This window comes from Perca fluviatilis, chromosome 12, assembly GCF_010015445.1.
Source record: "Perca fluviatilis chromosome 12, GENO_Pfluv_1.0, whole genome shotgun sequence".
Taxonomy (NCBI): domain Eukaryota; kingdom Metazoa; phylum Chordata; class Actinopteri; order Perciformes; family Percidae; genus Perca; species Perca fluviatilis.
Window position 1 is genome coordinate 25212848 of NC_053123.1, and position 13380 is coordinate 25226227.

Below are 13380 nucleotides of genomic sequence, written 5' to 3' on the forward strand. Positions count from 1 at the left end.
CACATTGTTGTAGCGTTTTAAAAAAATACCAACATGCTGGCATACGTCTGATGCTAACTACAGCAGGAAAGATGTCCGCTGGAGTAAACAAAGTTAGCGTAGTTCATACAGTTTCATCTTTTCATACATTAATATTATTGTGTGTGTGACCTAGGCTAAAGTGATATGTTAGAGAAGTAAGTGATGTGTAGTGTCTCTGTGTTTTGTTGGTGGAATGAAACGGTATCAGACAGATTAGAGGGACAGACCTGAACAGACCACTTGATTTTGTTGTACAACAGATTGCACTTTGTTGGCTCTTTGATTTCTTTGATTACATTTCCAATAAAACCAATTCCCTCTGATGTTCCTCTTAGGCAGGCCTTGCCCAGTGCACACACAGACGAACTGGCCAGTGCTTAGGCCAGTGCTAAGCTGATGAATCATATCAAACAATTACCCTGTTTTCCCATAGAGGAGGATGGAGAGCTGTGATGGCAGAGGCGACAAAGTCTCAATCCCTGCAGACCATGAGAGCGTTTTCTGGCCGCAACTTCAGACACTGTGTGATCTGCCCATCCCGTCGCGTGAGAGAACACAGACACGTCTGTCAGCCGTCCAAGTCCTGGTACGCTGCACAACACGCATCAAAAACAACCGCTCTGTAAACAAGACAACATGGAATAAACATCAGCTTGTCATATTACACTAATGTGATCAATGCTGCGTGCCTGTAGTGTTTGACGTTTCTCAGACCAACACCGGCCGTCAAACATCTACCCCAAGTAGAGTTCTGTGTCATAAGGGATACTGACGGTTTTGTAAGTTGTAAATACTTCATTAATGGTTAATACTTTTAGAATAATGAAAGCCCAACTTTTGGGTTGCTTGTGTATAGCCTCCAGTTCCATACAATAACAGTAACACGATACGTGTGTAATATAGTCATACAATTATTTAACAGTAATTACTATCTGTAGTTGTAATAATGTTTGAAATTACATTAATTGTTTTATTTTAACATTGAATCAAATGACTGCATGTGTAAGGAGTTGTTCAAAACTCACAGAGAATTATCACCAACTCTGTAGCTCTACGGCCTCCTTTTTTGTTTTTAGTGTATGGTTCAGTCTTACCGCTCTCATCAACCTGGAATCCAGCTAGGGATTGTAGAAATCTGAAATGGGAGTTCTGCCTAGTAAGAATTCAATTGCAGCTATCTGGAATGTTCATTCTGGATAGGAAGAATGGCATTGTGGATACCCGAAATTGAAAGCCCCATACACATGAATGGGAAACAGTGACGTCATTTGTACTAGTAAGAATGACATTGTGGATATCTGAAATGTTCTTTTTGACTAGGAAGCGTTGAATTATGGATATCTGCAATAAATATCCAGTCTAGCTATGAAATGTTAAAATGGCTTGCCATAGATCCTTACGGTTTTCAAAGACAGGGTAATACATGAGTAATACAGCCTGTATGAGTAATACAGGCTACTTGATTACAGATCGATGTTTGGCAGCTTATGGTAGAGGATGTGTGCCAACCACAACCAAAGATTTTGTGTAACCTGGCAAACCAAAAGTTGTTATGAATGGCTTATAAATAATTTAATGAGCATAAATAATCATTAAACATGTAAAAAAGCTTATAGGTACAATGAATACACCTATTATCAAGTATGCCTTGGTAAAACCTGCCACCAACATTTCTTATAAGAGTGCCAAAAACGTCTAATATTTATCACTAGATTTGATAAGGGGTTATTTCTTCCATCCTCTTAAATGTTAACACATTTGTAAACAATGGCTTTCAGGTAGCCAACAATTTCCAAGATAATTCATGATTAATGTGACTCTCAGTGCAGTGCTGACTCATTTTTCACAGAGCTGGTAACTGTTTTAACAAAACTCCTCATTAATATCAGTGATCATCACAAAGCCGAAGCTGGTGTTTTCCTCCATTTTCTTCAGTGTTGTTCTCATTCCTCACTGTCAAACAGAGGCAGAATTATGAAGCAGGGCATGCGTCCTTCCCACTCTTTTGCCGTCTCCTCCCTGACTCTTCACCATCCTATCTGAGTGGCCTCCTTCAGCCTACAGCTTCCTCCTGGCGACTTCCTCTTGGCTGCCTGCCAGAGTGCCGATCACTGCATCTGTCTGTCAGCAAAATACCAACTGATTAATGCTTTCACTGCGACCATTAATAAAACTGTGGAGAGGCTGCTCTCTTTAATTGAGAGGTACAGCTAGGTCTGCATTGAACCAAATGAGAAGGACATATACAATAGGGACATGTAAAATCATGGGCGGTATGTGTATGTATTTTAGGGGATGAAGAGTGGGCTGCTCTCCCTTCTGACGACCAATGATTTAGTTGCTCCAGTGCAAAATACTGACTCCGTTATTTATTCGAGGGCTACAGACTGAATGTACACACAATGTTTTGTCAGATTTTATTTAGTTTATTTTCCTGTCCTGTGTGACAGTAGCTGTTCTCCAGCTTTGATCTTGATTTTCTGCACAGCAGCAGAATCATTGTGGTGTGATGATAAAGTACTGGTGTCTAGGCCACTGGCACCAGCAGTGATCCACGGGCAGTATGCTGGACACACCCTGACTACTTGGCTCGTTTGTCCCATCCATCTCTCCTCTTCTCATACAGCGAAGGATTCCAGCGCTGCAATCATTTCTTTAGAGGATGAAGGGAGAGGATGCACTTCTGTGATGCATCTCCTAATCAGTGTGGTTTTTACTGAACCGTTTTGTAGTATAGGATATACACAGTTATAGGGCAGGGTGGCTAAATGATAAGACTGGTGTTAATGTACTCTATTTACCTTTTGCAGATTTTCCTGTTGGATTGTCCAGTTCCCACTGCACCGCAGTCCACGTCACTCCACTGTTGTCCAGGGCAGGCTGCAGACAGACATGCTACCTCCAGTTGCTTCATTTCACCTGCCACTGATGAGCTTTGGAGATGTGATTCACACTATACCACCTATTTCATACCAACCAGTATGTGAAGCAACCATAGATTGTTAATATACAGTCTATGGTAGCAACACAGACAAAGTCCCACACCGGCTTCCTACCTGCAAACATGGCCAACTGTGTTCGTTGGAACACACAACCAAGCCGAAGGTACCGTTACTGGGAACCAATCCCAGAATCTTTATGGTGGAGGGACAGAGCTTTACCCCCATGCACCCAGGATTTTTGTTATCAACAAATCCTGTGAAGAGACTAAAACCAGCAATGAATTTAGTATAGTCTGTGAATCCACAGTCATGTAATGTTTCTTACACAGAACTCCAGTTATCCAAAAAATCCTAAAAACACATGGAGCCATCCTGTTGTCACATATTACTTTGTTGTGATGAGCATGGCCAGTGTAGTTTATTCTTCTTAGTTCATTAATCTAGCAAAGCATCATTGAACATGAGTGTGTTTACACTAAGTGTCTAAAACAACTCTGCGTCAGCATTTTTTTAATGTGTGAGTATCTTAGTGTTGGGCAGAGTCCTGTCAGAAACTGGATTTCTGTGGCACAAAGGCATAAGCTATAACACTCCATCACTACACAGATTTCACTTTTTTGCAATATATATGAATAGTTGATTTTGATCTCTTCAGCCTAAGTGTTGATAAAACTGTCATTAACTGAGACACTTTCCACAACGTAGTCCCTATTGTGACTTCTGTTTTCCAAAGTGTGAGAATTGGGCTGGATGACAACCAAGCACACATACAGGTGATTGGCTCCAGAGTTTTAGGCTTACAGATTTTCTTTTTAAAGCTTTGTGGAATTTCAAGAACCAGCAGATTGTAGGAAAAATCCCTGTTAAAGTTGCTTCGACATACACCAAATTCCTAGAAATTATTCACATAAGAGTTTTCTGGAGTAAACAGTGCATTTTCATCAAAAAAAACCTTGTTCATTCCCCCAAGAATCTATTAATGAACATGTCTCTCTTAAAAAATAACTGCTAAAGATGTGGAGACTGGTCAGACTCTATTGGCACTTCCAATTGAAAAATATCATGAAGCTCAGCCTTAAAAAGAAATCTCAAATCCTCCCCCAAAACTAATTCTGACAGAGCCCACTGACCATACTGTTGTGTTGGCATCAAGGTTTATTATCCTTTATAATGTACAATATACAAAAATATAGGGTACCAAAAAATTCACAGTGTCTAAAAGGCAGTGATTACAGTCTACATGACAGGTCTAACAGTACACCTGGTAAGTTGCATAGAAGGGCACAGAGCCTCACATCGCAGGGGACAGAGCTGAAAAATGGACCAATCCGATGACCAAGAGGGCCAATAGAGGCTTAGTTTAGATCAAGACAACTTCTGAATTGAATTTCCCCATTATATATGACTGTTTGCAGTCTATAATATTTAATACTGTCTCATTACTATTTAGTTATCAGTTATTTTCAGTCTGGATTCATGTTTCTCTGGAAATTTGATGTTTGAGCAGCTGGGAAAGGTCATAATCCACAGGCGGTCGGTCACATTGTGGAGCTCTGTCCCCAAACAAACCTCATGGTTGGTGTGTACTTAGCTGCTGCACTTTTTTTAAACAACTATAAGGCTTTTTTTTTTTAAACAAACAGTGTTAGCTATACAATATACAGATACATTTACATGATCCTCTGCAGGGTCATTAAATGGGTTGCAGAAGGCTGTTGCTCCTATATACAGATAGAGCTCTCATCTCGTGCATGTACAGTAGCTGAACTGAAAAGCATTGATGCGTTAGCATTCATCAATCAGGCAATAATAATAATAAAATATAGCTGTGAAAATGCCCTTTTATAAACCAAGCTTTGACTATAAATAGTGTCAGTTCCACCTCCGCAGGAACCAGTGGCGCAATGCTTTAACTTACAATGATTAACATCTCATACATGAAATATAGAAAAAAAACAGTAGCCTGGAGTGTCAGCAACAGAATGTGGGAAAAGAAATGCACAAAAAACGTCTTTACAGACATCTTCATATATAGTCATATGTATGAAAGCATTTACATTGTACAAAATACAGCAACTCCCCTTTTCTCATTCAGGCAGGTGTGTGTGAGTATGTACACACACACACACACACACACACACACACACACACACACACACACACACACACACACACACACACACACACACACACACACTCCTTTTGATCTTCACATACTACATCAAACTTCTAAGCAAGCATAATTTACTTTTTTTTCTTTTCCAGGGAATGCCAAATTGATGTATTGTTAGTCATTCTTTGTAAAAACCATATCAATAATTTATTTTGTTAACATTTCACGTATTGAAGATGCACTGGTTACCAAACTTAAGAAAACAAAAGAATGTGTTCATTCAGTGAAGTGAAATTAGAGAAACAAGAATTAATAAGCTATATCTTATTTAACAAAATATTTCCTCCTATGCTACAGCTTGTTTGAGAATAAAACAAATATATTTAAAACAAAACAAACAAAATTACAAAAACAAACATTAAAAAAGAAGTGCCAGTCTACTAGCTTATTCTACCATCATAGAAAACCCAATCCAGTTGTTCAGCACACTGGCCATATTTGATATGACCACCGAGCTATTTAGCACTCAGTAGAATTGATGCATCCATTGGAGAATCAATTGGAGAATCAATCAATTCCCTCTCAATAGTGTTTATTGTTCTTGGGGAAAAAAACGAAAACAGAAGAAATAGAAAACAAACCTCGCCCCTGCCCTCTATTGCATACAGGCACCCAAGGCATTCCCAAAGCTTTATGTACAGTTCAGACACTTCCCACAATCCCCCTTGCTTTGACTTGCTTTGAGTGAATGTCCTTGTCCACAAAAGGCGTGCAGCTCCAACTCAGGCTAATGTTTAGTGTTGTGACTCTTACAAACAGCCATCCATAAACGTAATTGACTCTGAAGTTCTAATCTTTTTCTGTCATGTGAAATACCAAGAATGGAGGGCGTGCATCCGTCCCTCAACCAAGCTGATATTGATCTCTAATTTATTTCATCATCGACTTCATTGAGTTTTCTCTTTTGTCTTTGCTCTGCACCATGTGGCAAGGACATAACGATATGCGTAGTTTGTCTCAGTAACTGCTTTTGTTGTAGAGGGAGTCAAAGTTCATTACAGGCTGAGAATGTGGTTAGTATTGGAGAGGCGTAAAACTGTGACCCAGATCCAAAGAAATGTAATGTTTTTAAATGTTCTGGTAATGTTCGTCTCCGGAACTGTGGATTATTACGGCACCTGTGCTGAGGTGTTCTGGTCATAACAATCCGTCTAAAGCCATGGGTCGTCCTGCCAGAACTTTCCACCAGATCCCCACATGAAGCTCTGAGTTGACACTGCTATATCCAGTCAGGCCCTTAAAATAACACACCCCCAGCACACCCCTGACTGCACCAGGACACAGGCCTTGTTGTCCAAACCCACATCTCCTGATGGAAAGTTCCAGAAATGCCCTTGAAGACACAAACCCTACCATGCGGAAGAGACTTCGGGAGCGAGGAGAGGGGCATTGAAACAGAAGAACCTGGCCGAGCTCTGAGAAATGTTTCAGTTCATGTCGGTTCAGTTATGTCACCATGGCATTGGGGTGGTGTCTGTTGGCAAGGGGTTCGGAGGGGCAGAAGTGGGGCTTTTCTCAGCTGTTGTTGTTTTGGTTGTAGGTCCTACATGGCGAAGGGGATGAGTTGGGCTGGTAGTCATATTTGCCGAGCGCTGTGGGATAGTAGGTGGTAGTGTAGACGTTTGTTTGTTGGAGCGGTGTTGGGTAGAAGTTGGATCTTTCATCTGGCAGCAGGTTGTTTTTGTTAAGCGTCTGGAATGACACAGTAGAAAAAAGAAGAAGCATTAAACATTTCAATCGTAGCTTATAGAATATCTTTGATATGTTATACCGTATGACTGAATACTTTTAAAACATTTACTACTGACAAGGAGCACATCTGTACTGCAAAAAATATTTTGTGTTTAATTAGTTTACGTTTTTATTAAAGCAACAGGAAGATGTTTTATTTCAGGAAATAAATTTGAGGACTCAATATAGACAGAATAGACTTTGCAGTGTGGACACCCTGTTCTGTGTTTTATGTAAAAATGATATCTGTAATTCTTTCCCTGTGAATAAAATACCTCCACTAGCCTCAAGGTTATAGCTTATACACTGTAAGTGTATTCATAACGAAAGCAAACCAATTTAACAAATTTAATTTAGTTCATGTCAAGCATACTCAATACACTAATATAAATTATGAGATGGCAGGAATTCACTGCAGCTCTCTTAAATAAAAACAAAAACCCACATTTTATTCTAATGCACTTGCTGAGTGTCTGGTAAAAGCCAAACATAAGGTGAAACACTTTCCAGGGGAAGCATTAGACTAATGTAATCCATCTGCACAGCTCTGGGGACCAAGGCAGGAAGATAATCAGGTTAGAGTTGGTGAAATACACAACGCTGGGCATCATAAATTGGCCTGGAGGAGAGGGAACCTGCTGGATAAACAGTGCTGTATGGTACAGAGTGACATCGGCTGCACATCCAGCAGAGTCTGGCTGCACCCCTGGTCATTAAAGCTAACGAGTTCAGGCTCTCAGCACCACGATGGCTGTCAGCACCGCGTCCACACAGCAACAACAATAACCGCAAGGACAACAAGCGTCAGGAGGCTGACACGGTCAAAAACACAGGGATGTGTTCCTGCCATGCTTTGGTAGGATTTTAAATACTGTCAGGTTGACAGGAACGGTTAAGAGGAAGCCCTGCTGGCACACATTAGCTTAAGTCCAGACTGATCTCATAATGTGGCGTATGTATGACACGCCAATTCGTATGCCATTTTGGCGTGTTATCGAGACGCATTATCGCTTTTTAGCGTGTTTATCAACGCTGTTCGGCTGCCATTGACCTACATTACGTGTGAATTTTCGCCGTAGCGAGTAGTATGAAAGGACGTAAGTCTGCAGAGGAAGGTTGGTTGGGGTGGAGGATGGGTAAAACGCAGGGCTTTCACACAGGAGAGCCGGGATCGCGTCCCGCATGTGGTGTTTTTCAATTTTTTTTTAAAGCCTTCCCCTATGTTTCTTTCCTAATTCCAACCGTTTATTGTTTCCCTAAGCGTGTAGCGTTGGTCACCATCGTGTTTTTTTCGGGGTTTTTTTGGGTTACTAAAGGCTTTCCCAGTGTTCTTTTCCTAAACCCACCCTTTTTTTTTTTACATGCGTGTGACGTTGTTCTTGCGACAGTACGGCATGTTCTCGTGATAACATGCCACGTGGCGACATGGTGTGTATGTTTACATCCACTGTATACAGCGTAGACATTCATGTGGATAGCTCAAAATGTGTACAGATAACACGCCATTTGGCTTTAGGAAAGTGGCGTGTATGTTTACGCAAAGTCATGATGCCATGTTGCTTAAGTCAGACAAAAAATACAAAATAAATCGCAGGGGGTGAGAACATGAAATGCAATCGAGAAAGTCTAGTTTGAACAATACATCCATAAACTGAAGGGTTATCAGTTGCCAAAACACTACACAGCGCTTTATAATACTATGAGATTGCATTTCACAAAAACGTTATCCTCTGCTTTGACGATTGTGAGGTAAACCGTAGTTTACCAGCGTTAAAACTAGTTTACCAGCATTGTGTGCTTGCATGTATTTGATTGGCCAATGCACTCCTACTGAACACGGCCTAATTTATATGTTCACATGAGTGATAAGATTGAATTAAAAAGACCCAGTAAGCCAGTTGTTCAACAGGAAGCAGAGACAGGGCAGGGAGTTGTGGAAGTCAATAAAGACATTAGCAACAGAGGCAGATTTCACTGCACCGATTGTATGGTGATTAAAGTAGTCTTGCGATTATTTTGCTTTCATTTAGTTCGGGAATTCATTTAAATTTAATTTCATTAAAATGGTCAATATCCAAGCATCAGAGGCTAGGACTTTGACTTTTAGTCCCTAGTATGAGTTGAGCTTAAATGCTGGATTCTACAATTCCCATAATGCAAGAAGATCTTTCATTAGACCCTTCCTGTATTAAATACGTTCTATCTTGCAAACTCAACATCGCTAGTTTTTAACTCGACATGAGCTAAAGATAATGGGTCACTCAAACATGGTTGTGACTTCCCAAGGCATTATCTCTACCTAATATTTACCACATGTTGTTTGAGTTTAACATAATGTGTAGCCCCAAACAGACACCAAATGGTGCTGTCAACTCCAGATGAAGTAAGATGGGAGCTTTTGGGAGCCTGTATCAGTGAGCTACAAAACTTCTTTTTGGGTAAGATGTTTTTTGATGTATTACAACTTTCTAAGGTTAAGCTAATGTGTTGGAATGAGAGTTTAAGCAGCGGCTTACTTCTGCCTGACGTATCATCCAGTTTTACTACTGCAAAAAAACAGATGGAACAACTGTTAGGCCTGAGGGATTAGTGTCAACAAGAATTGTGATGTCTCTGGATTGGCAAATTTAACATGTGTCTGAAAGAGATGTTAAAACATCAGTTATCATCATACATCTGTTATTAAGTAATCTGACCTGCTCTGTGGTCATTCAGAGAGGCAGAAACCTGTCCAGATTATTTAAGGTAGGATAGATGCAGTTTCTGATTTTTTTTTTAGAGGATGAAACTGAATATAACAGGATGAAATGAGTCACTTTGCTGCTTCAGAGACGCATAACATTATATTCTGGAGTATTAAGTTCAATTTTGGAAAATGACTTTGGCAACAGTCATGAGACAATGGCTGGTGTCAGATCAGCCAATTCTAATTTACTTTAATCCGTGATCGGTATGTGCCCTAACAATAATGGTTGTAGCTTCCGTGCTCGCATTAAATGAGATGGTGGTGACAAAGATCAAACTCCCTTTGGTTCAGGTCATAACATGTTTTAAGTTAATTTATCTAAACAGGCACACTTTACAGAGAAAGAAAAGTCAAAAATGATCTTCCAGAGTTTTAACTTATTAACAGTTAGAGAGCAAAACAATGGAAGTTTGCACTAAAAGTCTATGAGCCTCTGGTGAAAATTGTTTCTTGACTTTCTGTAAATGTGAATGCACAGTAGACCGATAGCAATGGGAGGTCGAGGGCTGACTAATGCGTTAGAAAGCTAATGGGGCCCATTAATAAGGACTTGGTTTGTGGGCAGTTAGGACGCCTTACAGTCTATAGGTTCTGTATAGAGCAAGGAGGAATAAAAATGAACAGTAATTCATCTTCTGTGGTTAGCGCTCTATTGAGATAAATGCATGAATAAAGGCTCTAAATAAAACATGAATCACATTGCCCTTGAATCTTCAACATTTGCATTGTGTGTTTGTGCATGTGAGTAACACCAAGTAAACAGTGCTTCTATTTCCATTTGTAGTACTTCTATCTACATAATATTTTAAAATGCTTTCTTCAGTAATCACCTACCTTGAACTCCATGGGTGTGTACTTCTCATTCTTTGGCGTGGTGTTGCCCTTGTAGTTGAGGTGGTTCGGGGTGGTGGGGTGAATGACGGCAGACTCCTGCGAAGGCTTATGGAAACGTTGACAGTAGACATAGATCAGGAAGGACAGCAGCCCCGCCCCGAGGAAACAGGAAACACCGGTGGCGATTAGGTGGATGGAGGTGAATGCTGGGAAATGAAGAAAATACGTGGCGTGTTAGCATACGTTATCTCATCCTATTTTATTTATTTAAACATTCTTTCTACACCCCTGACTTTATTTACATCCCAAATGTACCACAATTGTCATTCTAAATTAGATCAAGACAGATTTCAAATAGGCAGTATGGCACACACCATATAACTGCAACATCCATAGTTCAATTCCAGCCTTTGTTGCATGTCATGCCCATCTCTCCCGCCATATGTTCTGGCTACATCTACACTGGTTTTGCATCAAATTTTCAACCTGGAAACATTGTTAAATGTCTCAAATTTTCTCCAAAATCAGTCTCTGAATACATGTAGATAAGAAAAGAACCATGCCTTTACAGAATTATCCATACAGGTGTACACCTCAGCCAATATTAACTGGCACTTATCAATATTTCTCTGTTGAAATGCTCATGCTGATGCCGTTTGCTCCCAGCTCTCTCTGCCACCAAAATGTCATCTTTTTTTAATTTGGCTAATTTTGCTTAAACGTAACATCTGTGTATGTGTTAAAGGGGGATTAGTTCTCCCAGCAGGATCCTCATTGTTTCTTGGACTCTTTGAGAGCTCCTTTTGAAGAGCCATTTATGCTAAAGCTAACTGTTTAACACTTTAAACTCTAAATGGTCAACTCTTTGACCTAAATGTTTCTGACTATACAGCGCTCATGAATAGGGTTGGGTACCGAAACCCGGTTCCACTATACTATATACTACGCAAACTGTAGATAGACGGCTTTTTGTACACGCGCCGAAACGGACGTCAAAATATCCCACTTTCTCTGTGCTCTCTGGGCTCACCAAAACGGACGTAAAAGCATATTAACCATTCACTGCACGTGATCGCTAGTAAACATATTACACTTGCTCTGCTAGTCTATCGTTCAGGACAAGAGCCTGTAGCCTGGTGGTGGGGGAGGCAGGACAGCCTCCCCAAATTGTCTGCCCTTTCAAACTCATACCTGTGTGTACAGACCTCTTGGACACCGTCTGAGAGAGTTTTCTCCTATGCAGTAGGCCTACATGCCATAAGTCAGGAGAGGTGTAGTATCTTGTCAGAGAAGGCAAATATGGTCATTTTTCTGTTAAAGAACTGCTAAAGTTTGAAGCTGGTTGGCATACCAACTCAACAACATTTATTTTGTTGGTACTTGTTAATAGTGTAACTGTTATTTGTTAAATTATTGTAGTTGTGTGTTAGGTGACTTAGGTTTACTTATTATATATTTAAGTACTTTAAAACGTTAATATATTGTTAAATTTACATAATTTTCAATTTAAAAACAAAAAAAATAATTTTTCAGTTTTTCAAGAATCTGTTCAGGAATCTGAATAGTTTTAAAAGTACCGGTTCGGCATCGGAATCGTAAAAATCCAAACGGTACCCAACCCTACTCATGAAATGTTGTCTGGTGAGGATGCTATGAGAGACCTATTACGTTTAAATTAGTTTTTTTCTTATGATTTAATAGAACACTAATTTACAGAGGCTTTGACAGAAAGTGAAGACTCCTAAGCTTTACATTTATTTCTGTTTCTTTTGTGTTGATCTCTATGTTTTCAAGACAGGAATATACACTTGGGTTTGTATTTTTGGTTTTGTACTTCCAATCAGTAATTTCAAAATAATAAAAGGTTATGAAAAATAACTTGAATGTGTCTCAATTTGCAATTATCCAAAATATGAACAAGTTGTGGCCCGTTCCAGGTACATCAGTGTACATGATGTTTCTTCCTCCTCTGACAGACTGAAATAAACGCGCACATGAAAATGCACATATAATGCATGAAAACATGCATCTTGGACAGACATCTGTGGAAACATACAGGGGCAAACCTTAACATGCACACAGGAACAAAGTGAAGGCAGCTGTTAATCCACTTACCTCCACAGTGTTGATCCTTATCAAAACCAGATGCAGGGAGAATGACTGCAGAGAGGAGAGGAACACACGATCAGACACACACATGCGCACACACACACTCACAAGCACACACACACCTTGGAGAGACAGCCTTCAGAACACAACCATCGACTAACATCAGGGGAGTTGACACATGCAGAAAACAAAACAGTGAATGAGAAATTGAAATGTTTTAATGGTTGAGCAAACAGTCCATGGAGTTTGTTTTTTTTGCACCAGTAAACTCCGACGGAGTAAAAAAAACAGCTCTGCTTTGTCAGAATCAACCTCTCTAGTTGCTGTTAGAGACACAAAACTTACATCTACAATACAATATTTTACAGCAATGCCTCCTGTCCCACAAATCCCAGAAGCAAAGAAGGGAGCGGTGAGGGTTGATGTGTGTGTGAGCAGTTTTAATTGCAATGCCTCATCTCCTGATTATTTTTTTGCCTAATTTTTCAGCTTCCTCACAGCTGCCTCCCCCTCTGCGAGTGACCTTAACAAATCCATCCATCGCCTCATTGAAATTTGCAATAAAATTAGATGTGATTTGGTGTTGCGACAACCCATTAATATTAATCGCTTTCGTCTGGACTCATTAGGGATTCTGAGCGTGGAGAGGCTTCTGCTGGCAGGCCGTGAAAGATCATTTCAGGAGAAACTTTCTGAGATAGTCATCAGCATAACGAGGTGCGTTGGGGCCAACAAGGTCAACCGCTAACTTGTTGAATTCACATGGACTTAATTATGATTAATTAACAGAAGCAGATTACTTCAGTGCACAAAGAGGATGTCGG

The 13380-nt window shown here is 40.1% G+C and overlaps 1 protein-coding gene and 1 long non-coding RNA gene across 7 annotated transcripts in view; one reads left to right on the top strand and one right to left on the bottom strand.

The window, feature by feature from the left end:
- Positions 1-418: 418 nt before the first annotated feature.
- Positions 419-3663, top strand: LOC120569827. The gene is made up of 2 exons (XR_005640984.1): positions 419-607; positions 2832-3663. It is a non-coding gene; the product is annotated as an uncharacterized LOC120569827 (long non-coding RNA).
- Positions 3664-4100: 437 nt separating this feature from the next.
- sema5ba (sema domain, seven thrombospondin repeats (type 1 and type 1-like), transmembrane domain (TM) and short cytoplasmic domain, (semaphorin) 5Ba) overlaps positions 4101-13380 on the bottom strand; it is a 192876-nt gene continuing 183596 nt past the window's right edge. For 5 of the 6 annotated variants that reach the window (XM_039817943.1, XM_039817944.1, XM_039817941.1 and 2 more), the window contains 3 exons: positions 12563-12607; positions 10448-10653; positions 4101-6828 (listed from right to left, as the gene is read on the bottom strand). In XM_039817943.1, coding sequence (XP_039673877.1) covers positions 6652-6828; positions 10448-10653; positions 12563-12607 — 428 coding nt within the window. In that variant the 3' untranslated portion in view covers positions 4101-6651. Of the gene's footprint in view, positions 6829-9383; positions 9414-10447; positions 10654-12562; positions 12608-13380 lie in introns of all 6 variants that reach the window. The other variant, XM_039817946.1, reaches the window with a different exon arrangement.